The sequence below is a fragment of the Lacerta agilis genome, chromosome 6 (assembly GCF_009819535.1).
Source record: "Lacerta agilis isolate rLacAgi1 chromosome 6, rLacAgi1.pri, whole genome shotgun sequence".
NCBI classification, from domain to species: domain Eukaryota; kingdom Metazoa; phylum Chordata; class Lepidosauria; order Squamata; family Lacertidae; genus Lacerta; species Lacerta agilis.
The window spans coordinates 14,364,689-14,390,443 of NC_046317.1; the positions used below are offsets into that span (position 1 = coordinate 14,364,689).

At 42.8% G+C, this 25,755-nt stretch overlaps 1 protein-coding gene across 1 annotated transcript in view; it reads right to left on the bottom strand.

Annotated features, from left to right (window-relative positions):
* The window catches only part of KCNT2 (potassium sodium-activated channel subfamily T member 2), a 222,524-nt gene that overhangs the window by 102,068 nt on the left and 94,701 nt on the right, over nt 1-25,755 (bottom strand). The window contains 3 exon segments of the mRNA XM_033151401.1: nt 20,002-20,096; nt 21,085-21,168; nt 24,000-24,074. Of these exon segments, the coding sequence (XP_033007292.1) occupies nt 20,002-20,096; nt 21,085-21,168; nt 24,000-24,074 (254 nt within the window).

A 25,755-nucleotide genomic window follows, 5' to 3' on the forward strand; every position in this document is an offset into this window, starting at 1 on the left:
CAGAGTTTACAGGTCTTTTCATAAATTTCAGAAGACCATGACTGCCAGGTTCTCTCTGGACTGTGAATATACCCAGTTCAGACTCAAATTACCTTAGGCAAAGTTATCAGGACTTTTCAAAAACATCAACAGGCTATGGCAGAAGCAGATTTATTCTTTTGTATATCCCAAGATGGACAGTCTCAGTATACTGTAGAATAAACTCTTTCAGTGCCGCAGTTTGGGGGGGGGGGGAGTTACCGTATTTTTCCATGTATAAGACTAGGCTTTTTAACCAAAAAAACTAGGTTTAAAATTGAGGTTCGTCTTATACACGGGTAGTGCTGAGGGATGTTTTCTTAATTTGGACTCCCCAAAAATAGAGGGCATCTTATACATGGGGGCGTCTCATAGACAGAAAAATAAGGTATGCTAAGCTACCATCGGTGCTATTTTTATAGAAAAAGAGGTGCTGGAATTCACCATGAACACCTCCCTTGTTCTCTTAGAGCAGTGTTTTTCAACCTTTTTTGGGCAAAGGCACACTTGTTTCATGAAAAAAATCACGAGGCACACCACCATTAGAAAATGTTAAAAAAATTAACTCTGTGCCTATATTGACTATATATAAAGTAATTCTCTTGAATTTTTCCATTTTTCCCACGGCACACCAGGCAACATCTCGCGGCACACTAGTGTGCCGCGGAACAGTGGTTGAAAAACACTGTCTTAGAGGGGCAATAGCGCCCACCTGAGAGGTGCCAGAACTGAGTTGTGGTGAGTTGTGGCTCAAAAAAAGCTCTGGCTCAGAGGGAATGAGAGCATCTTAACCAGTTTTGTGAAAGCCAAGAGAGACTAACTGTGCAAGCTTAATCATTTATAATTACATGTAAGTCCTCTTGAATTCAGCGGAGCTTACTCCTAGGCAGGGGCTTAGCAAAGGGGGGGCGTGGGGTTCCATAATAGAGGGGGTGACAAATTATGAAGGAAATTTTTTTTTGGAAAAAAAGTTTTTTGAAATTTTATTTTTGAATTTTATTTTTGAATTTGTTTTTAAATGCCTGCTCCGAAGGTCTTATCTTACTATACTAGGGATTATATTGCTATATATGAAATTTCATGCATATCGGTTAATATCTTGACCCTCCTCCACCAAAATAGCTGTTCACTTGGCTGTTTTCCTCTGTCATAAAGGCTGAAATTTCAGTTCAGAGAACACACCCTAACCCTGTGGAAAGCCATCTAATTAGACTTTGATTTTGAGATGTTTTTAGGAGGTAATTTAATTATTGTTTGATTTTATACCAATGTTATGTATCTGATGTTAGCCACCCTGAGCCCGACTTTGGCCGGGGAGGGCGGGATATAAATAAAAGTTTTATTATTATTATTACTTATTATTATTCCTTTGTAAGAAAATATGAAATAACGTAAAACCATTTTTTGCGGGGGGGGGGGGGGTTTGACAAGAAATTTTCCACACCAGGTACCACCTGACCTTCCCATGCCTGGGGGGGGGGGTTGACAAATTTTTTTTGCCCCCGGGTACCAATTTACCTTGCTACGCCCCTGCTCCTAGGTAAAAGGGGTTAGGATTGCAGATTTAGACGGGGGTGGGGAGAGAACTGTGGGTATTTCTATAATCCTAGGTACAAATCAGTATCAGATTAGGCAGTGGTTGAAGAGGAAATAACTGCAGTGAAGTAAAAGGTCTGAAAAGAAGGGAGAGAGGAAGTGAGAATCCAAGGAACGAAATGAAAATGTTGCCGAGGGACTGGCTCATGTTACTTAATCACAGAAGAAACCACTTAACCTAAGGCAAACTCATACGACACCATAGGGACAAGCACATGGGTCCAACCTGCCGAAAACCCTACTGTGAAAGCTAAAGGACCCCTGGATGGTTAATTCCAGTCAAAGGGGGCTGTGGTGCTCATCTTGCTTTCAGGCCGAGAGAGCCGGCGTTTGTCCACAGACAACTTTCCAGGTCATGTGGCCAGGATGACTAAACCGCTTCTGGCACAATGGGACACTATGACGTAAACCACAGTGCACAGAAACGCCGTTTACCTTCCCGCCACAGCGGTATCTATTTATCTACTTGCACAGGCATGCTTTCAAACTGCTAGGTTGGTAGGAGCTGGGACAGAGCAGCAGGCACTCACTCCGTCGTGGGGATTCGAACCGCCAACCTTCTGATCGGCAAGCCCAAGAGGCTCAGTGGTTTAGACCACAGCTCCACGTGCGTCCCCGTGAAAGAAGGTGAAGTTAAGGTGAAGAGATCTGTGCAAGTGGCCCTGCTGTGTCATTCCGAAATATAGACATTCATCTGAGAAGAATGGGATCTTGCAATGGATAACTGGTTCCTACATCACTGGCATAATGTGAGAAGACCCGGTTTGCCTGTAGATTATTCCTATTTAATCTGATTTTTCGATAATGTCTAGACATTACTCCACCTAATAACAAACTTGGGGAGTTAAGTGCCTATCAATTTGGAATGTGGCAACCCCCCAAATGAGGTTGTGATTTCTATAAATCCAGTAAAGTTATGCTTAAGTATTTATGTTTTATCAATTTTAAAAGTTAAAAAAAAGGCTTTGAGGTTCCAGGATTCTATGACCTATGGAATTTGAGGGCACCATGACAAGGAAGTTCTAGAGTATTGCATTTCATTTCATGATCTTGAAACGAAACTTCTTGAATGTTTAAGACACAATGGGGAAGTGTTTCTGTTTGTACCCAGTTAACAGCCAATTCAAACATTACCTCAGAAATATGGCTGCAAGCAAGGCTTTTTTGTTTTGTTTTTATGTGGCCAGAGTTCCAAATGGCTCTGGTAACATTTCTGTCTTCTTCCTCTGGGAATCTTCCTGATCGCATCCAAGAGACAGCTCCCTAGACTTCCGGCGGCTGACGCCATTGCGGGTGGTCGTGGGCTGCTTCGGCTGCGAAGCACCCAGTCCATCCCGGGGGTTAGGAGCCCTGCTACCGCAAAGCGGGGCTCCGGTTGGGGTGCGGGAAGAGCGTCCCGCACCCTGGGCTCCCCGGCTGTGCCCGTTGTGGCTCCGAACCCTTCCCCCGCTCCCCCTGTAAAGGGGGAGTGGGGGTGAAGGGACGACGGAGCCGGGCTATAGGGGACATGCCCCAACCGGGATGTAAATGCGGCGACAAAGCCTGTGATGAGCGTCTAAGTTCTACCTGTCCTTAATGAGCTGTTAAGAACCCAGAGGCGGTGAGTAATTGATTGACTCTTTGTATTCCTGGAACGATCTGGGGGAAAGAAGAAAGGCAGCCCGCCTCCCTCCCTTCGGGAGATGAAAGGAATTAACTCTTTAAGTGACTGCTGCTACAACAATCGATAGAAAGTATCTGGAATTTGAAAACTGAGACTGTTGAGATTTCCCTTCGGGGGTTAACTGGGGAAAAAATATCTCCATTTGAAGTTTTGGTCTTTATACTCCGGCATCGGAGAAATGGCGACGACTTGGACTTTCGTGGGAAAAAACTGAAACAAAGAAAGGAAGAGACAGGAACTGAAACTTGATACTCACCCTCCCTCCTAAAATGCTGGACTTTGCGCTTGCACTGGTATCGAGCTCTGGTTTGGAGGATGAGGAAATGCTTACTGTCTTGCAACTGGAACTGCTTAATCGAAAACTACAAATTTTGAGTGGAATTATAAATGAAAAGAACTTACTTTCCACAGAAGAGGCTTTTCAAAAGTTCTACACAATGGAAACAAACTTTGGCAAAGAGCTGGGAGGGGCGCTTGAAGGATGGTTTGAGATGGCTGGGCAACTCCGAAAGGAAGGGGGGCCGGTTTCTGGGGGTGGCAGCCCTGGAACGGGAAAATTTACAATATCCAGACTCCGAGGTGGCAGCTCGGGGGCAAGGGACATGGAATTAAGATTTCTACAAGAAGAAGAAGAAGAAGAAAAAGAAACGGAGAAACCCAGAATGGAGGGGAGGAACACCCTGAGGCTCGATGCGGGGTTTGTTGTGGATGCAGCCTGGACCTGTGGACACTTAGAGGAAGACAATTGGAGATTTGGTTCTGGTGAAAGACAGAAAAAGACAATGGACAGAGGGGGAGTGGGTTGAAATATTAAATGTACAATCCAGATGGTCTGCCATGGTATCCGAAATCGGAGTGTGAAGTCTGTTAATTACAAGTTTATTTTAAATAAGTAAGGAGATATTGAATCTTAAGTCAAAAGCAGCATGATAAAGGATAGAAGAAATAAGTTTAGCTATAAGAATACTTGGTTAAGATCTAGGTTATAATGCAAAGATTAAGACAATTGTGTTTTTTCTTTTTAAGTAAAGTTAAATTTTTTACAGAGAAAAGTTGTTAAGGAAATAGTATATTGATTTAAAACCGAAGGTGTATAGGCGGGGGAAGTCAAAAGTCAAGATTCAGAACTAGAAATTTTTTTTTTGCAAGGTATATAGATAAGAAGAAGAATCCTGACATTATGTGTATTTGTATTTGTTTTTGTATTTGTAGGTGTGGGGTTGGGTTTGTGTTATATTATGAAAATGCTAATAAATTCTGTTTAAAAAAAAAAAAAAACAAGAGACAGCTCCCTAGCTGGCATTAGTAATGGTACTTTCATGTCCAGCCACCAGCTGTCCCTGTGTTCATAAGGAAGGATGAGCTGCTGGAAAATTCACACACACACTTCCCTTGTCTCTTGTAGCTGATTCTCCCTTAAAGGTTTTGGGAACTGAAAGACCAGCAAGAAACATGTGCTCAGACAAAGCCTGGCAGTCCCCCACACGTAGCATGGCTCCCAAGCAAGTGCAGAAATTAAAAAATTAGATATTTAAAATTATGGCCACTGGTCTCATCATGGCCACTGGTCCCACTACCTCCTGGCAAATAGAAGGGGAAGAAATGGAGGCAGTGAGAGATTTTACATTCTTGGGTTCCATGATCACTGCAGATGGTGACAACAGTCACGAAATTAAAAGAGGCCTGCTTCTTGGGAGAAAAGCAATGACAAACCTAGACAGCATCTTAAAAAGCAGAGACATCACCTTGCCGACAAAGGTCCGTATAGTTAAAGCTATGGTTTTCCCAGTAGTGATGTATGGAAGTGAGAGCTTGACCATAAAGAAGGCTGATCGCCGAAGAATTGATGCTTTTGAATTATGGCACTGGAGGAGACTCTTGAGAGTCCCGTGGACTGCAAGAAGATCAAACCTATCCATTCTTAAGGAAATCAGCCCTGAGTGCTCACTGGAAGGACAGATCCTGAAGCTGAGGCTCCAATACTTTGGACACCTCATAAGAAGAGAAGATTCCCTGAAAAAGACCCTGATGTTGGGAAAGATGGAGGGCACAAGGAGAAGGGGACGGCAGAGGACGAGATGGTTGGACAGTGTTCTTGAAGCTACCAACATGAATCTGACCAAACTGCGGGAGGCAGTGGAAGACAGGAGTGCCTGGCGTGCTCTGGTCCATAGGGTCACAAAGAGTCGGACACGACTAAGCGACTAAACAACAATTCAAAATTATGGCTCAAGTTCTAACAAAATATAGCAGAGTGAGAGGTGGAACTATAGGGCTTCCCATAGGCTCTGCTGAGCAAAGAGCAACTTTTGGTTTCTCCTCTCTTTTCCATTACAGTTGGTTGTTAAGAGAACAATGTAGCTGTAGAATTAGTGTTTGGGTTTGCTGTTTTCCTCCTCCCTCCCAATCCCTTTTCCTCTTGCATTCAGTCTTTTAGATTGTGAGTCTGTGGGTATGTACCATCTTGTTATTGATATATGTAAGCTGCTTTAACTAAATCACAGTAGATAAAAAAGATTGAAATGATAACTCAAATCTGTATACTGTTCTTTCATGTTTATTATTATTATTATTATTATTATTATTATTATTATTATTATTATTATTATTATTATTATTATTAGTTTGCTGCTAGGGATATAGATATCCTGGAAAAGAGAGAAGATTTAACTCAGTGTTATAGTAACCTTTGCCCCTAAGGCAAGGGCAAAAAATTCCAGCAGAACTGCAGTTATCACCCAGAAGCAAGTAATACACAGATAGAGGAAGAAGTGAGCACCAGGAGACGGAAGAATGATACCGCTAACCTCTTAAAATAATCACATTCACAAACTACCTGAACTTTGGAGCACTGAGTCATTATTTACCGAAATCTTTATCTAGTTCCCGTAAAGAGGTACTTTCATTCTGTATTGACTCTAAACCTCTTGCCAATCTTTTTTCTTTTGCAAGTACATCTTTCCTAAGTGTAGCATTAAAAAAAACCTATTTGGGGGGGGGGAGAAATTGAAGTTCTTCCTCAATGACAGGAAATAAGACAAAGGGGGAGGGTGTTAAAACTAGAAGGCTTACTAAATCTTTGCAGTAAAGCATGAGACTCTGAATCTCAGGGGTCATGGGTACGAGCCCCACATTGGGCAAAATATCCCTGCATTGCAGAGATTGGACTTGATGACTCATGGTCCCTTCCAACTCTACAATTCGATGAAATGTGCAACTCACGAGTGAGAAAAGGAAAATTAGAACATAGCTGAATCAGAATGCACTGCCTGCTTCTAAAAGTTATTCAAAAAGTTCATTTGAGTAAAAGATACTTTCAGAAGAAATTGCTACACCTAGAGATGCCATACTGAATGGTTCTGAACCAATTTCTGGTGACGCTTTATGACTATTACTAGCCAAGAGGTTTAATAGACATGTGTCAACAACATATACTCTTGTTTCTGTTGGCACTAGCAGATGATGAGAGAATTACCTGGTTCAGAAAATAAGTTTTGTGCAGCTCGTAATGATTGGAAGCAATACAAAACTAACATTATTTCCCCTTGAAGTTCTTCCGGAGCTCAGAATGGAAAGCAGATTTCTACACATGAGCACAGTGTGCTTTGCCTTCAAGCGTAAATAAATATTTTAGTCAAAGTCCTGGACACCAGTTTCTGCTGACATATAGGTAAGCAAGTATGTTTGTGGTGGTAGGATACTCAAGACTCCAGGGACCAGTGAGAAATCATGAGGGAACAAACGAACTGTGCACCCCATGATCTTGACTAACAATATACCTTTCATTAGAAGCTCTGCAAACTATCTCCTAACCTGTGTTCTGTCTCATGTCTTGCTGAGAGCTATAGTTCAGCTTACAGTAAGATGTCTGTCTGTCTGTCTGTCTGTCTGTCTGTCTGTCTCTCTCTCTCTCTCTCTCTCTCTCACACACACACACACACACACAGGGGTTTTTTCCTCTTGCACTACTTGGTTTTAATTGATACAGAGACTTCCGGAAGGTGGCATTTCTTCTTTTTCCTACTGAGAACATTCCCAAATTGTGGTCTCTATTCATACGTGAGTAACAGAACTCATAGAGCTATGATTCTGTTTTAGAACTGGTTGCCTCCATGGGTGTAGCAAGGGGGTTGCAGTAGGTGTGGTCCACTCTGGGTGTCCCCACTGAGGTGGGTGACAAAATGGCGAGCGGCACTCACCGCAGGGCCTGCAGCGTGCCAAAGCCATGTGTCTCCGGCACCCACAGGTTCCACGCTTTCTGCCCACTGCCTCCCCCCAGCTGTAGGGTGGCTGAGGCCCCACGGCACACCCCATCCCTTCCTAAGGGTGCCACGCGCCCCACCCCATGGGTGGTTTGCCCCACCCCTATGGGCAGTTCGCCCTGCCCCTAGGCATGCCACCCCAGGTGCCCGAGAGGCTTCTTCCACCGCTGGTTGCCTCTCCTAGTAACAGTCAGTATACAATGGGATATGGGTTCAGGCCTTGGGATCAAATGTTCCCATTCATAGGAAGCTGAGAGAGACTGCGGTGGCTGGATTGCTTATCATGTAAGCGATTGCTTTTTGAAACCCCCCTTTTCTACACAAGTATTAAAATTTGCAAGAGCTCTGTCTTCTTGTGCAGGTGGCATGATCCAGGCGTACAAACATATTTCTGCAGCTCTAATTTGTTTCATTTCTACCTCTCTTCCACCAAAAAGAAAAAGGTATAAGGATTATGGGAAATGGGGAAAATCACATGCGCATCCCACATACAAAACCAACTGGATCATATTTGATCATCTTTGTGTGATGAAGACTCAACCATGACTGTGAATTGCAAGCCCACTCTTTCATTTCAGCACATGTAGACTAATGTGGGAAAGGGAGCATGTCTGAAATGAGTCCTTATCATTCATTTATATCTTAACAAAACATTTTGCCACAACATTTTATCATCTCATTAGCAAGCATGGATTTTTATGCCACATATATGTATATATGCCTTCCTCTATAACAACAACTGGTGAAGAAAATTAAATGATATTAAGAAAATTAATGCACACAGTAAAGTTTTATTCTGTGTGGTACAGCGCCGTTCCCACAAAGCCTTCTTCAAAATCTGTTACTAAGCATATTAAGGAAGATGGCAAAATCGTTTTGTTGCTTTGGGGAAGCTGGATGTTCAGTGATTGCCTTCAGATGATAGCCAAGTTTTCTCTCTTCCTCAGTGCTTGGACAAATGATCTCTTCACTGATAAAATTACTCACAGCCACTCTTTCTTAATAGCAACAGCTCTGCTTTCCTTTTCCCTTTTTTTTAAAAAAGTGGAGATCTTCAAAGCTAACAGCAATCTATGAAATATCTTGATATTGAAAAGATACATCTGAAAGTTAGAGTAATGGGAAACATGTTATCACGGAGCAATTTCTTGGCACTACAGATCTGAAACGTACAAAAATAAAAGACTCCGCATTTGCAAAATGTTCTCTAGCCCGATATGGGAGTGGGAGATGTTCTGATAAAAAGAACATTTGTGGCGTTCTATTGGGCACTCAAGCCCTGCAATTTGGAGAACGTCCTCAAGATAAGGGATATCGGTGACGGCCTTCACTGTGATTGTTCAATCTCTTTGCTGTGTCAGGCAAGGGTCTATTTCAGTGTGAATCATCCAGGCACAGCTTCAATGGACAGGCTGTTAATCCAGCCCTTGGCTTTTGTTTAGATTGTAAGTGCAGTGATTGAATATGATCCAGCTAAAATTAGTCCTGATGAAAGCAACCAAGTAACTTATTTGTAGAAAACTTGATAGTTTTTCAGAGGAGACGGTCACAAGCAACTGTTATCTGGATTTGTGGACCCTGGTGTGCAGCTGTAGCATCTGTTTGTTGCTATAGGATTGGTCAGCTCTTCGTTCTGGCGCAAAGGTCATGTACACATTAGTGTTTACTCCAGCTCCAGTGTGCTCCCGCCACCGGTGTTTGAAGCCGAGTGCGCATGCCGTCAGACACCATCCATATGCATTCTGTAGTTTCTTGAGAAATCCTTCTGTTTGATGCATTTCCCCTTAAACTGGGTTCCATTGGATATGAAAACGCACACTTCAGTTAAGCTGAGGTATGTATGTTCGAGACAGTGGCTGCACTTATGCGGATAACAGCATAGCTGCAGATGAGAGCTTATTTGAATAGGAGCAGGTGTCAGGGAGCCAGCCAGCAATAAATCACACTGAGTATGTGAAGTTAACTCTTTATTAGAAGATGCAGGGCCTGCTCCAGGGAGCCAGGCCTAATGAGCACAGCAACTCTTCTCGGTAGGTCTTGCTGCTGTGGGGCAGTTGCACTTCGATACCCCCAACCACCCCCCAAAAATGAAGACACTGTGACATGGGGTTTTAGTTCAAGTTACTGGGCAAAATTTAGGCCACAACTTTATTGAATATGGAATGTGAGTGGTATTGGCCTAGGCATTGGAATCATCCAAACTATATCAGACTCCCACCTGCATCGCGGGGAATCTGATAAAAGGGTGAAACACCGCCAGAGGGAGCCCCGCCAATGCAAACCGACTAAAGCTCACCCCCGGTGCCCCTGTGGGCTCCTGGTAAGGCCCTAGCCCCTATTGCAGAGTTTCAGAAAAGACCCAGGCCAACCCCTGGTTCCTTTAACGGAATACCCTTGAGCTTGGAGGGGCAGGTGATGGCCGCCCCTCCCCTCCCCACACATTGCTGATCCAATGCCTAACTGCCAAACCTTACAAAGTTGTGGTGATAGCTACACGGTAGGCGAAAACCAAATGGCTCTGCCAACCTGCCAGATGGAGAAATTCCTACCAGGTCCCCATTGCAAAACATGTGACCAATAACGTCCATAGCAAGGCCAACGCACCAGAAAAAGGGGGGTGGGCAGGTACTTTGCTGCATGAAGGCAAAGAGGTCCAGCAAACATTGCACAGGGATTAAATAATGTTTTGCGGCCACCCCAAAGCCAAGCCATTGGCTTTAGGGACCAAGTGATTGCGAAATGACCAACCAGAGTGGAGCAGGGCATAGCCCTGCCCACACCAGGAGGTGAGAGATGCCTGGGGGCCCGAGCGCAATGCGTACCCTCCTTGAAGAGGATCCGATTTGTGGAGGCTGAAAATCCCTACCTTCTCACAGCTGCCCAAATCTCTTCTTTGTTTGTTACTATGTTATGTATTTTTGGCTTTATATATACCGTATATAGATAGATAGATAGATAGATAGATAGATAGATAGATAGTAAGCCACCCTATGAAGCATGTGGTTGGGCTGCATGGTCTTGTGACCATGTCAGCACATGGAGGGGTGGTTCATTTCAACCTCCTCCATCTAAGTGAAGAAGTACAGAGGGTGTGAGGGGGAGAGTGGAAAGTGGGGTGTTTTTTTCCTCTTTCCATCCATTCCTCTGTGCTCCATTTTTCTCCCCTGATGGAAGGGAGGAAAAGAGGAAAGTGGTAGATATTTTTTTGAAAAGGGCAGAGAGAAGCACTGCATCCTTCAGAGAGCTCATTTTTCTAATTTAAACCGTGAAGCTATTTATAATCTCCCCAAGGAAGGAAGGCGAGAACTGCCCCTAAAAATCGATAGAGAAATCCAAGATTTTAAATGTAGCCGGGAAGGACCACCAGCGCAACCACCTCATTGCCCTTCAAAAAGTAGTCAGAAAGAGAAGAGTTCCAGCTCTTTCTAACTCAGTTCTTAATTGAGCACAATTCTAAACACGCCTATTCAGAAGTAAGTCCTACTGAGTTCAGAGGAGCTTAAACCCAGGTAAGTGCTGTTAGGATTACAGCCCTAGATCTCTTGGTTTTCCATCTGTTAGTGATGAACTGCAATGCAAACATAAAACAAAGACCACTAAACTCCGCAAAATGACATATTGTGGAGCTCTGAGGCCGCAGCTACACATTAAAATGCACTGGAGTTGCCAATTATAGCCAGATATTTACTTGCCTGGTCTGTACCACGTTGGGATCTAACACTTGACAATTCCCACAGCTGTTTTGGGTTCTTCCCAACCAACTGGCAGAAATGCTATTCCAACGGCAAGGGTTGTATCGGAATGTGGACTGGCTCCTTGCCCTGCTGCCATGGCAGCCTGGCTTTCCAAGCGTGTAACCAAATAAAAGTTGCAGTCTGTCCCAACCCACAAATGTGTATTTGGTTTGATCGTTCTGCCATGCTTGCAACCATGACTTGCAACTGCCTCACAACAACTGGCTACACAAAAAGGCAACCCCAACAAGCGGAAAGATCACAGGAGATCAGTCAGAATCATGCAGATACTGGAGATCAGTCAGAATCATGCAGATACTGGTTTTTATAGCCAATTTTAGGCATACTGATTTAAGTGCTAACTTACTAGGGTGAGTGAGGAGGGTAAGCTTCAGAAGTGGGGAGACTTCTGCACTGATAGAGGGTCTCCATGCACTTTAGAACTGCCATTTTCCACAGAAATGGCAACACTAAAGGCAGAGCTAGCACACTGGCCCGTATACCAACCACTGAATGTTTACTTATCCCCTCACCAGAAGGCCTGAAGAAGGCTTATTTCTTTCCAGAATCAGAGCGATCACTGGACATCATCACAAAAATTAGATTATATTACCGTCCGACGTTTTAAAACCCAAGGCTTTCCTTTATTCCTCTCACAATTTAACTATGAAAAAACAGACTACAAGGGAGTACTCAAATTGCCCTGAGTACATTTTTGTTGTTGTTGTTGTTGAACGGCAGTATATTAAGTTATCATAATAAGTAAGTAAGTTAGTAAGTAAGCAAGTAGGGATGATGATAGCAACAAGAGACAACAAGCAGTATTATTTCCAGAGCAAACAAGCTAAGCTAATGATCACTTTGCACAACTCTCGACCAAAACATAATTATGTTTTGCAATATGAGCGGAATAGCTGTTAGTCACATAGCTTGTTTGTGTGCATCAGGGCACGCACACAAACACACACATTTAAAAGAAAATCCTCTGCCTGTTATGACAGAATTAATGGCATGACATGACTGAGACCTTAGCTGGCCGACTGATTTATCCTCAGCCATCTCTAGGCTTTGAGGCCACAACCACTGGTGATTCCTGCTCTCTAACTGACTTGTACCCTTGCACCACCTAGATGATGTAGCTATATATGCACAAAAGTTTTCTTTTAAAGTAGGCAAGCATAGGGTTCTAAGGGCAGATTCATATGCTACCCAAAATGCTGTTTCCTTATGGTTGCATACAATATCAATGTTAGCAACATACAATATGAAGAAAATTTATATTGATATTATTAGGTTTTTGAAAATCCAGATCTTACCATGAGCTTTTTAAAGCACCTGTGAATGTAACAACAACAACAACAACAACAACAACAACAAACTTATTTATACGCCGCCCATCTGACTGGGTTGCACCAGCCACTCTGGGTGCATATACAAAAAATAAAAAAAATAAAAATAAAGCATCAATCATTAAAAAGTTCCCTATAAAAGGGAAAGGTCTCCTGAAAAGTTAAATCTAGTCAAATGCAACTATGGGATACGGTGCTCATCTCGTTTTTAGGCCGAGGAAGACGGCATTCATCCACAGACAGCTTTCTGGGTCTTGTGGCAGCATGACTAAACCACTTCTGGTGCAACAGAACACTGTAATGGAAGCCAGAGTGCACGGAAATGCCATTTACCTCCCCGCCACAGTGGTATCTATTTATCTACTTGCACTGGCGTCCTTTCAAACTGCTTGGGTTGGCAGGAGCTGGGACAAAGCAATGGGAGCTCACCCTGTCGTGGGGATTCGAACCACCAATCTTCCAATCAGTAAGCCCAAGAGGCTCAATGATATAGACCACAGTGCTACCCGCTGCCTTTTACCTTTTTTAAATTTACCTTTTTTACCTCCCCCCCTATACAGGGCTGCTTTCAGATGTCTTCTAAAAGTCAGGAAGTTGTTTATTTCCATGACATCTGATGGGAGGGTATTCCACAGGGTGGGCACGACTACTGAGAAGGCCCTCTGCCTGGTACCCTATAACCTCACTTCTCAAAATGAGGGAACCACCAGAAGGCCCTTGGAGGTGGATCTTAGTGACTGGGATGGATGATGGAGGTGGAGACGCTCCTTCAGGTCTACAGGGCCAAGGCCATTTAGAGCTTTAAAGGTCAGCACCAACACTTTGAATTGTGCTCGGAAACATACTAGGAGCTAATGTAGGTCTTTCAGGACAGGTGTTGTTATATGGTCTCGGTGGCCACTCCCAGTCACCAGTCTAGCTGCCACATTCTGGATTAGTTGTAGTTTCCGAGTCACCTTCAAAGGTAGCCCCACATAGAGCATGTTGCAGCAGTCTAAGCAGGAGATAACCAGGGCATGTACCATTCTGGCGAGACAGTGTGCAGGCAGGTGGTGTCTCAGCTGGTGTACCAGATGGAGCTGGTAGACAGCTGCCCTGGACCCAGAATTAACCTGAGCCTCAGTGGACAGCTGTGAGCCCCAAATAACTCTCAGGCTGCGCATATGGGAGGAGCTGATGATATGGGAAAGTTCACTATCCTGATTTGGGGTTCTGGTGCCAACTTTCCACATGATCTCCACACTTTATGCATTACTTGAGAAGCGTAAGGCACAGCCATAGGGAAGCAGCATCCTTGCCACTCAAGTTATCAATTACAATGGAAAAACCATCGCCATGGAACCTGAAGGTGTATATGCAGATCTAGATGTCTATGTTACAGCACAAGGCTAGTGGAAGGATCCTGATTGCTGACACCATTTCATAATGCAAACTTGCACTGGCAGAGCAAGAACAATGCCGTGCTATAAACTTTTATCTGTATATAGAAACACTGATCATTTTGAAGCTATAGAACAGAATCTGGCCAGGATGTCATTAAAGAACAGAACTGCACCCAAGGTACTATTTTTATTTCAGAGTGCTTGCTATGCACCATGGAAAAGGGAGAGTAGAACTCACAGCTTGAAGTCTGGTATCCTCCTACATTTATTTTCCTCATTCTTTTCACTTCACGTATATTCCTGTTCCAAACCAAAGCATGTATTTCTGATGGCCTGCCCTGCTTGCTTTAGGAGGAAATGAGAAGTGTCAATAGGACTCTTGTCTTTTACTCCTGCCCAAGACTGTTCTGAAACTGCAGCGTAGCTGACTGCCTGGCCGATGATTCATGGAAAAAGAATACAATTCCTCTTTACTTTTCTGCAGTTTTGCCAACACAACACAACAACGGTAACACTGGGGAAAGGGGGTCATTTACTACTACTGTCAGGAGGAGTTGATGGATGATGCCCTATTTATAGAAGCACAGTAACAAACACAGCTTGCACTCTGCAAGCATAGACATGCCCCCATCTCTGCGTGGGTGTGGAATCCTTCCTTCAGTCTGAAGCTTGTTAAAATGCTCACAGCATTAAAATTGTTAAATATACTGTTTGCCCCATTTTCAGAATTACATCCTAGAATCACAGGATCATAGAGTTGGAAGGGACCCCGAGGGAGAACCATATGCAGTCGTACCTTGGAAGTCAAACAGAATCCATTCTGGAAGTCCGTTCAACTTCCAAAACATTCAGGAACCAAGGTGTGGCTTCCTGCAGCCAATTGGAAGCCGCGGAAGCCATGAGGGACGTTTGGCTTCCAAAAAACGTTTGCAAACTGAAACAATCACTTCCGTGTTTGCAGCGTTCGGGAGCCAAAACGTTTGTCTAACAAGGCGTTCGACTGAACGCCCCTTGAGTTTGTTGGAGGAAGATTGCAATTGCATGCAGTGCCATTTTGTGCACATCTTATACTACCAGTCTCCAACGAATGCCCTGTTTAAGACAGTGTTGTAGTTCAGACATTAATTATGATATCCTGAGCAGGGCTTAAATCACAGTTTTCTCATTTTGGGTGACAACAGAAACTATGGTTTAACAAACCTTGCTATCCTCCTCAAAGCTTCATGTGTGAAAGAGAGCTCTCAAATTTACAGAGTGATTACCAAGAGTTCCCAACTAATATGTGGGAACGAAGCATCAGTCCCAAATGTTGTCTTACATGCAGATTTACTGCACTTGTATAGCACCTTTCTTCCAAGGAGCAAAAGGCAGAATACTGTACATAGAATCATAGAACGGTAGAGTTGGAAGGGACCAAAGGTTCATCTAGTCCAACCCCCTGCAATGCAGGGATCTTAGCTAAAGCATCCATGGCAGATGGTCAACCAACCTCTGCTTAAAAACATCCAAGGAAAGAGAGTCCACAACCCCCCGAGGGAGACCGTTCCACTTTCAAACAGCTCTTACTGTCAGAAAGTTTTTCTGTATGTTCATTCAGAATCTGCTTTGTTGTAACTTAAAGCCATTTGTTTGAGTCCTACCCTCCAGAGCAGGAGAAAAGAAGCTTGTCCCCTCTTCCATGTGATAGCCCTTCAGATATTGAAAGTTGCCTATCATATCTCCTCTCTGAAGAAGTGTGCATGCACATGAAAGCTCATACCAAGAACAAACTCAGTTGGTCTCTAAGGTGCTACTGGAAAGAATTTTCTATTTTGTTTCGACTATGGCAGACCAACACGGCTACCCACCTGCAACATATCTCCTCTCTATCTCTTTTCCAGGCTAAACATGCCCAACTCCTTCAAGTGCTCCTCGTAAAGCTTGGTTTCAGGACCCTTGATCATCTTGGTTTTCATCTATCTGCAAGTTTTCAGACTTTACACCAGGCTATTGTGGACAACCACTTTGATCCCAAATTGTTCTTCCACTAGCCCAATGGAAGATGGAGGCTATTTCTCTTCTCCATCTCTCACCATGCCTGTAAGTGTATCCGTGAAAGCAGCAGCAGAGAGGAGGATATGGTGTGGAGAAGCTAGTTCACTAAAACATTACCTCCACACAATTCCAGTTAGCACATGTTCCTGGAAACAACTGCAGGGAAAGGGGTATAGCTGTTGGCTTATGAACTGCTTACTGGTTTGTGCTGCTCAAACTCAAGTCAGTCTATAAGATTTGCTTCCCAGGTAGCCCAAACTGAAAAAAGCCCCTACAGAATTACATACAGTAAGAATATCACCGTTTCTCTAAGAAATTCTGAAGACCAACAACATGATCTTAGCCATGTCAACTCAGAAGTAAGTCTGCTGAATTTCCTGGGGCTTACTCCCAGGAAAATAGGATCAGGAGTGCAGCTTAGGACAAAAAAGCTATTGAAAGTATTTTTTTGAGAACTCAAGACTTTGTTCAAATAGGCCTCAACATCCTGCATACATTTAGTGATGTTCAGAGGCTGCTACACCCTGGACCCACAGCAAATGAACCCACAGGGCTCAAAAAGAAGACCAACAGCTGAAACCATTCTCAGGGTCACCTGTAAAAACATGTCTCATGTTGAGTGTGTGTAAGGGGGGGTGTTCTCCAAATCCTTAGTGTTAATAGGCTCATATTAACTTTATCTTAAAATTTACCAGGGATTAATTCATGTTACTGTACTTAAGATATGCATGCTTCAGACTGCACAAAATCTAAACTAAGGGCTAAGGGACTGAGCTGCAACCCTCAAAGCCCTCCATGAATCGACTAGGTGCCCTTCGGCAAGCCACTCAGTCTAATCTAATGGCACCATATTGCTTGTTACAATATGGTGCCAATAATACCGGTCTACTTACCGAGTGATTGAGGCAATGTGCTTTGAAGACCCTGGAGTCCCACATAATGGCTAAATATTTATTATTGCAGGGAAACAGATTGTTAGGTCCAAGTCCCCCTCGTTTCATACAGTGTTTCAATTTTATCTGGTCCATGGAGACGGGAAAACAGGAACAACACAAAAACTCATCACTGATGCACAGAATTTGGAGTGACATAGAATAGGACAAGAGCACAGCTTTCCAATGGGCCAACTTCTGTCAGTTTAATTTCCCAGCCAGCATACTGGGGAAAATAGTAAGGGGTGGGTGGCAGGTTCACACCAGCTACAGTGTGCACCAATGTCATGGCTACACCTGTCAATGTGGGGGTAAGGCAGGAATGCTGGTCCCAAACTTGGCTAAACCTTGAGTTGACATTCCCAAGACCCCTTAATGGTGTCCTTAGTGAGAAGTCGAGGGCTCACCTCAACTTACCTTCTGCTAAAGATCTTGCCCAAAGCCAACCAGAACAATTGTGACAAAAACACGGAGAGCATTTTAAATGGATCAATGAACACTGCTGTGGGGGGAATGTGAAAGCCCTACTCTGCTGATCGTATATTGAGTAAATTCAGCTGGCATAGTTGATTTGTCTTTGGTCAAATGGCAAAATCCAGAATGACCAAGCTGACCAGTTGCACTGGAAATGTCCCCCAAGCTCTCTAGCACCCTCATCCTTGCTGAGGCACAGGATACACCCCACCCCAGTAAACATAACACCAGGGCTATCCATGCTTTGCAGGCTGAATTGATAAAGAAAATCCAGATATTCTTAATTATTGCAATTGCTCTGCAGAGCGCAACAAGCAAATATCAGTGTACGTGTGAGAAACTGTCCACAATATCGATATTTGCTGATAGCTATCTAAAAATACAAACCCAACTTTTGGAAAATCCAAAGGAACAGCAACATAAACCAATGGTGGATCTGCCGAGGATTGTTTTAAGGCCAACTGAATATGATTTCAATTAATATTGCAGGCTGTTGCAGACGGATTCGTTTCCTTAGCAAGCAATTGTGTTATAGGGTGGTTCCCCCCCCCCTTGTTGCTGTTTAGTCTATTTCTTTTCCCCTGTCTGGAAGGGTCATAACAGGGACAGAATAATTTGGCGCATAATCAGCTTCCATGCGCAGATGCTGAAGGCAGCAATAATTGCTGTGGTTCACTTGCCATTTTCTCCATCTTTTTGTGTCGGCTACAAAATGCAGGCTGCACCTGAATGTAATGTTCCTCTCTAAATAGTTCGGTTCTAAACAGCTCTCTTCTCCTTGTCAGTCACAGAACACAGCTTGCTCTCAAATGCTTTTGTTTCCCACACATAGCTGTCAACTTTTCCCTTTTCTTGCGAGGAATCCTATTCGGAATAAGGGAATTTCCCTTTTTTAAAAAGCCAGGCACTAGCGTGGAGACCTGCTTCATATTCTATCAACTGCATGTGTAATGTATAGAGATAGTTGGTCTCTAAGGTGCTACTGAAAAGAATTTTCTATTTTGCATGTGTAATGTTAGAAAGAGAATCGGATCCCAGCAAATATCAAAGGACATGCTCACCGAAGAATACTTAAAGCTGTGTTTCACGCAGCAATTAATGCCACACCAAGACCCCATCTGCACTACACATTTAAAGCACTACGATGCCACTTTAAACAGTCATGGCTTTCCCCCAAAGAATCCTGGGAAGTATCGTTTGTTAAAGGAGCTGAGAGTGGCTAGGGGGGGATCCCTATTCTCCGTACAGAGCTACAGTTTCAGAGTAGTCAATCCCTCTCCCCAGCAAGCTCTGTGAACTCTCATTCTGTCAAGGGAATAGGGATCTCCTAAAAACTTTCAGCACCCTCAAACTACTGTTACCATGATTCTTTGGGGGGCAGCCGTTTAAAGTGGTATGATATACTGCTTTAAATATATAGTGCAGATGGGTCAGGCTACTGTGTTATTGCTACCGTGGAAGAACTTGTAACAGAACTAAACACATATTTTCAATAAAATAAAATAAAAACTAAACTTGTTAGGTAGAAAGGCAAAACAGTAACGCTGGGAATGTTTATCAGGACTATCTGATTAATTAAGGAATGCAGTACAGTGTTATGCATGCGATCTGTTCCGGATCGCGCTACGTAACACGGGCGTGTGTAACGCAAACACACACACACACCCCAAAAAGAAAAAACCTGGAAGTAGCGCGATTTGAGTGCTTCTGCACATGCGTGAAGTGTGCAGAAGTGTTCTGTGCATCCGCAAGTTATGCGCGCTCCGGAAACACTTTTGGGTTGCGGGCGTTCTTAACTCGAACGTTACCCGGGGTTCCACTGTATAAATATTAGATCATCACTCCCCAAACTTCAGAGCATGGGAAGTCACCCAAAGACATATAATTTGGCATGATTATTTGGCTTTTATGATTGTATTATAATTTGGAATGTTTTAATGTGGTTTTCATTGGGTTGTTAAATTGGAAAACCTAATAAATATTAAAAAAAATTTAAAAGAAAAGAAAAGAAAGAAAGGCAAAACAGTACGGTGCAAAGTGTATACCGAAAGCATCAGCTAAGTCTTAGGTTTTGCTTTTCAAGTTTCACATTTGGGGTTCCGGATGTTTGGTAGGAAGAAGCTTCAAACCATCAAATTATAGACATAATGATCTTCCGAAATGCTTCCTGCCTGCTCCAGCCAAGGTTGTTTATAACATTTAGCTCCACTCCCACGTCAACGATGTATGACAAATACTTTCCCCCTTTTCAAGGGTCTTAATGGGTGCTGTCCTATGCGTGACTTCTTTGAACTGGATCTCTATGGAACATAACAAGCATCATTTGCAAAACAGCCAGTCCTGCTTATTCTATGATTAGAGGAATTTCCTTACATAAGCCGCAGGGCTGACATTTCCTTTCCTACTGCAACCAAACATATAAACACCCTCCTTCCCTAAACTTTTGCTACCACAAAATACATGCCTATAAAAAAAAATGTAGAATTTAAACTTTTTCTTGAAACAGTGTAAGAACAGAATTACATTACTACTAGTAACATCACCCCATACTACTTACCATGTAAAGATAAGACACAGCAACGTAGATATTAAAATCAGAACTTGGTTAAACATTGCAGACTGTGTGCGTTGGATGGCTCTATGGAGATCATTCTGGATTAAAAGAGATGCATAATGTTCAGAAATGCTTTTTATATTAAATATCAAATATGCCACAACTAATCTAACTTTTGTCAGAATTTCATATGCAGATATGCAATCTGGATTCCGTGTTTTGAAGCACTGCAGTACTGCAAAGGTTCGCATTTTATTTATACATGAAATCTTATTTGCCTTTCTATTGAGACATTCAAAATAGCTACAAAGAAATACAGCAAAAATCAGCATACACTTTTAAAAAAATAAAGCTACCGATCAGTAGAACAACCACTTTAAAATACAAAACTGATACAATAAATTGCAGTAAAACCAACCAGTCTAAATTAAAAGAAACAAAGAATCAGATTGAAAGCCTTTTGAAATAACAAAACTGATACAATAAATTGCAGTAAAACCATCCAGTCTAAATTAAAAGAAACAAAGAATCAGATTGAAAGCCTTTTGAAATAACAAGACTTTGGCTCCAATCCTGTACATACTCACTGAACCCAACGGGACTTACTTCTGAGTATACACGTAAAGGATTATGTTTTTGGACTGGCAACCAACAAGAAAGTGCTGAGCATGGATTAGGAGCCAAGTATAATTGGTATTTGCTCAAGAAACCATCAGCTCCAACAGTTTGGAGCCAGGAAAAAAAAATAACCAAAGAGGCAAAGGGATTAATGCTGGACCAATAGTTTTATAATAAACATAGGCAATGCACTTGTTTTCCTGAGAAGTGAATCTAAGTAAACCACAGGGAGGTAAAACAGAAGGCTGCAAATTCCAACAATAAAACTACTTCAGCATTTGAATGGAAATTCAAAAACCAATTAACCCGGTGTATTTGGATTTAATCCAATTTACTCCCATCCATTTTCAGTGGCACTTCAGTAGTCTGCGGCTTAAGCAGACTACAGATCTAGGTTTGTGATTTGTACAGATAAAAGTACAGAGTTTTGTTGTCATTTTTCTTAAATAAGTCCTTTGTTATACTTACAATCATATTCTCCAAAGCATGTTTGGCAAGCCAGCAATTTAAAAACACTGGGATAAATAAGTTTCTTAATGCAGGGCAGAAAATCTGAAGGAGAATGCAGAAAGACATTAAATGTATTCAGCTAACTTTGCCAGTAAAACTGCACTGAATGTACAGAAACAGTAGTTTCATTTTAAAAGATCCAATTTCAAGCCTTATTGCAATGCCACAAGTAAGAATTTACCTCAGCAGAGATAACTTTTGAGTTATTTGTTCTATTCTCGTTTCACCCTTGGGAGGGGGAAAAAGATGGAATCCTACTAAGCACATTTACCAGGAAGCTTTTCGGCCAAACTAGATGTGTGCACAAAGGCTTTATAACCATTTGTGAACTGAAATCCATGCAGCCCATATGGAAATGCTACTATTTAAATAACGTATTTATACCATTTAAATAACTTCCCTTTATGCTAGTGGCTTTCAACCAGTATATTGTGGCACCCTGGGGTGCCTTGAATGATGGTCAGGGTTGCCACAGGCAACACTGGCATCTGTCCCTCTCTTAGGGTTGCCATATTTGAAAAAGTAAAAACCAGGACACCTTTTTTAGGGGAACCCCCCCCCAAAAAAAAATCGTCGGGCTTTTTAAGACAAACCCTCTTTCCTTCTCTCCTGCTTCTGTTGGTCTCTTGGGTCTTTGCTTCCCAAAGGCTTGTTTGTTGCTAGAAGCTCCCCAGATGAATGGCACTTCTGGGGCTGGCCAGGGGGTGCTTCCCACAGCTCTGTGGGGCAGTGTGAGGAGACACCTCTCTTTGGGGCAGCGGGGCAGCTCAGAGACCAGGGGTGGCGGCAGCAACAGCTGCCCAGAGGACTGCCAATGAGAGGGGAGAGGAGAGGAGGCTTAGGGATCACTCCACAAAAGAGGGTGTTGGAAAAGGGGTGAGGGGCTGCCAGCTGCGTAGACAAGGGGTGCCATAACTGGGCTTCTTAGCCCCACAGGGGTGCTGCAGAAAGGATGTTGTTGGCCAAGGGAGCCATGTACCCCAAAAGGTTGAAAACTTCTGCTTTATGCAATCAATTAATTAAACCGATTTAAGAACATAGTAACGAAACTTCAATATACCGTATTTTTTGCTCCATAAGACGCACTTTTTTCCTCCTAAAAAGTAAGGGGAAATACCTGTGCGTCTTATGGAGCGAATGGTGGTCCCTGGAGCTGAATTGCCCAGGGGCCAAAAGCAGATTGTGCTTTTTATTTTACAAAGAGAAAAGGGAGTGTTGAAAGGACCCGCTCAGCAGCTGATCAGCAAGAGATCGGGAGAGAGATAAGAGTCCCCAGCTCCCTTTCAGCCCCGCCCTCCTTTGTTGAATGTGCTGCAGAGGGAGGTTGTTTGTTTCCCCAGGACATGTGACTGGCTGATTAGATTATCTGTCTGGAAACAGTAGAAATGGCTCCCTTTCCTCAAGATTTTTCAGAAATGTGAGTTAAACCCCATAAAAATGGGGCTTTTCCTCTTTGCTTTTCCCCCTTTGCAAAAGGAGCTTTGCTTTTCCCCCTTTGCAAAAAAAGCTGCAAAACCTTTAGCTGATCCTCAAAAAAGGCCTTTTGCCTTTGCAAAAACAGCAGCAAAACCTTTAGCTGATCCTCCAAACCCCCCCCCCAAACCCCAGGGCTTTTCCCTTTGCAAAAAAAGCTGCAAAACTTTTAGCTGATTCTCAAAAAAGGCCTTTTGCCTTTGCAAAAACAGCAGCAAAACCTTTAGCTGATCCTCCAAAAAAAAAAAAAAAAAAACCCCAAACCCCAGGGCTTTTCCCTTTGCAAAAAAGCTGCAAAACTTTTAGCTGATCCTCAAAAACAAAACAAAAAACAAAACAAAACAGGGCTTTTAGAGGAGGAAAACCAGAAAAATATTTTTTTTCTTGTTTCCTCCTCTAAAAATGAGGTGCGCCCTATAGTCCGGAGCGTCCTATGGAGCGAAAAATACGGTACGTATGGGTTTTTTTATAGATAATAACAGATGTGAGAAATATAGGGTGGGATTCAATGTTGAACTATTACAAACATTCCACCTGAACAAGAATCTCATTTTGCCAGATGGAATGATACCCCCCCCTGCTATTTTGGGTTTCTGCAGCCCCTCCCTCCAAACCAATTTAGGCAGGTGCAGAGGGGAAAGCGTTGTTGTGCAAGCAGAAGTCCTTGCACGAAGCTTCTGCTGACAGGGCTGCTGAGGTGAATCCTGCCCAATATTTATAAGCCCCCTTTGACCCTAGGTGCTGAACAATTATTACATTTCAAAAAACAAATTAGACTATAAACTTGCAAACCAAATTAACAATGTAATAAGCACAAGTTGTTGTGAGGCAAAGGTAAAGGGACCCCTGACCATTAGGTCCAGTCATGTCCAACTCTGGGGTTGCGAACCAGAGCAGTGCACAGAAACGCCGTTTACCTTCCCGCCGGAGAGGTACCTATTTATCTACTTGCACATTGACGTTCTTTCGAACTGCTAGGTGGGCAGGAGCTGGGACTGAGCAACGGGAGCTCACCCCATCACGGGGATTCGAACTGCCGACCTTCTGATCAGCAAGCCCTAGGCTCTGTGGTTTAACCCACAGCACCACCCGCGTCTCCTGTTGTGAGGTGGGGGAACCCAAATGTTTAATAATGAAGAAAGAAGAGGAAAATTATATCAGATTGAAAAAAAGCCTCAAAGATAAATTATTTCCCCCACTAATTAAAATTTGCTTCAACCAACTCAAATTAGGCCTACCAATTAATGAATCAAAATGTCAGTTGATGCAACTAATTGAAGCTTGTAGCTTTAAGGGAAATAATTACAGGATCTTGCATTCAGCCTGAATTCTAGAATTTGTACTGTTTTAAAATAACTTCAAACTTAACCGAAATTGTGTGTTAATTGGATGAGACTTACTGTAATTATGAAAGGGATGGCATTAATAGTTTCCAACAGGAAAGGCATCCGCACAACTTGTTCCCATAGGTTTCCCTTGTAAAAATGAAGGCAAAAAACAAAAACACAGCGCTATCAACCGTTAATATATTGCACAGTGACAATGCGGGGTATGCAGTGACACACAGAGTGATGTATGCAAGTGACATACTACATAAACTTATCTGCCCACCTCAGCAACTTGATGGTGATGAAAACTGTCCCCTCCCTCTTATTGGATTGATCATTGATGAGAAGCGAGGGGAGAAAAATCTCCTCAGCTGACCTGTGTGGATCAGCTGACTAGAGGTGTGTGTCATAGCTGTCAGTCCTCCCTGCTGTTTCCCAATGCTATAATAAGTGAATTTCCCACAAAAAAAGAGAAAACTATGGTGTGTATATGTGCACATACAAAAAAAAAAAATGGAGTGTCTACACTCACTTTTGGCAATACCCACCACTGCCATGCAGGCCCTAGAAAGTTGGCTGAGGGTGACTATGGCCCTCAGAGTTTTAAAAGAACGTAACCCCCTTTATCTTAATTCTTAAATATTCCTGTTTCTTATAATACAAAACTGCCTATCTTTGATCAGAGATAGAGATAGCAAGCATGGTACACACCCACACCCAGATTTTGGAGAGCAACTCCCATTATCTCTGACCATTGCTGGGCTTGATGAAATTGGGGTTCTAGCAACACTGAAGAGGACCACAGTGGCTACCTTTGTCTTAGGTGTTCATGTGCCGGTAAGTCAAATGTCATATTATTATTAGTGCTACCTCTCCTTATGAAACTATCAGGGGCCTACCCAAACAGACAAGTGCCTTTTAACCATGTGTACAAAACGTTATGAGTTTAGGCTCGTACACAGAATTGGGACCTTGCAAAAAAAAAAAAAACCAAAAAAACTATAGACCCTAACTGTGCATAAGCACATTGCAGATCTGCAAATATACCTGCAGAGGTCTAAGCTTTTACCCTGTGATATATCAATCTATCATCCAAAACCAGTCTGAAGTCCGTATCATGATAACGGTTTCATAAATTTTTCATCTGCCAATATATTGCGAATGTTAAGGCTGAGCTTTCAGCGCTGTGATATATCACTAGCTGAACATCGTCATATACCAGTATATCGGGATGTCTGAAATAAAGATGGAACTATGTAGAGGTGAACAGGATAATGTCCTGGGAACTGCTACTAGTTAGGGGTCGGAAACTTGTACATTTTTACTTACCTTTAACATATTGCTACAACTGTTCCTTTATAGTTCAACAGGGACAGAAGGAATCATGAGAGAAGCAATGACCGGCTTCATGGTTTTCCCCACATCGAGATTTTTTTCATAGCACACACAACACACGTCATGATTCACAATCTATCGCCATGTTGAATATCATGAAACCATTATCATGATGTGAACTTCAAACCAATTTTCGGCAATGTATCAATACGTTGCCCAGCCCTAGTGTGTGTGTGTGTGTGTGTGTGTGTGTGTGCACTATGCAAAAAAAAAATCACGATGCAGGAACAACCGTGAAGCCACCCGATTCCTCTACCTTGCTGCAGCCTTATTTCAGACATTGTGATATATTGGTATATTGTGATGTTTAGATGTAATGATCTGTGAATATGCAAAACCAACTATTTGCTTATAGGGTGGGATGATGAGGTTGCAATGCCAAGGAGACAATGCAAAACGAGGACATAACTGGGTTTTGTCTTCAGATCAGTTG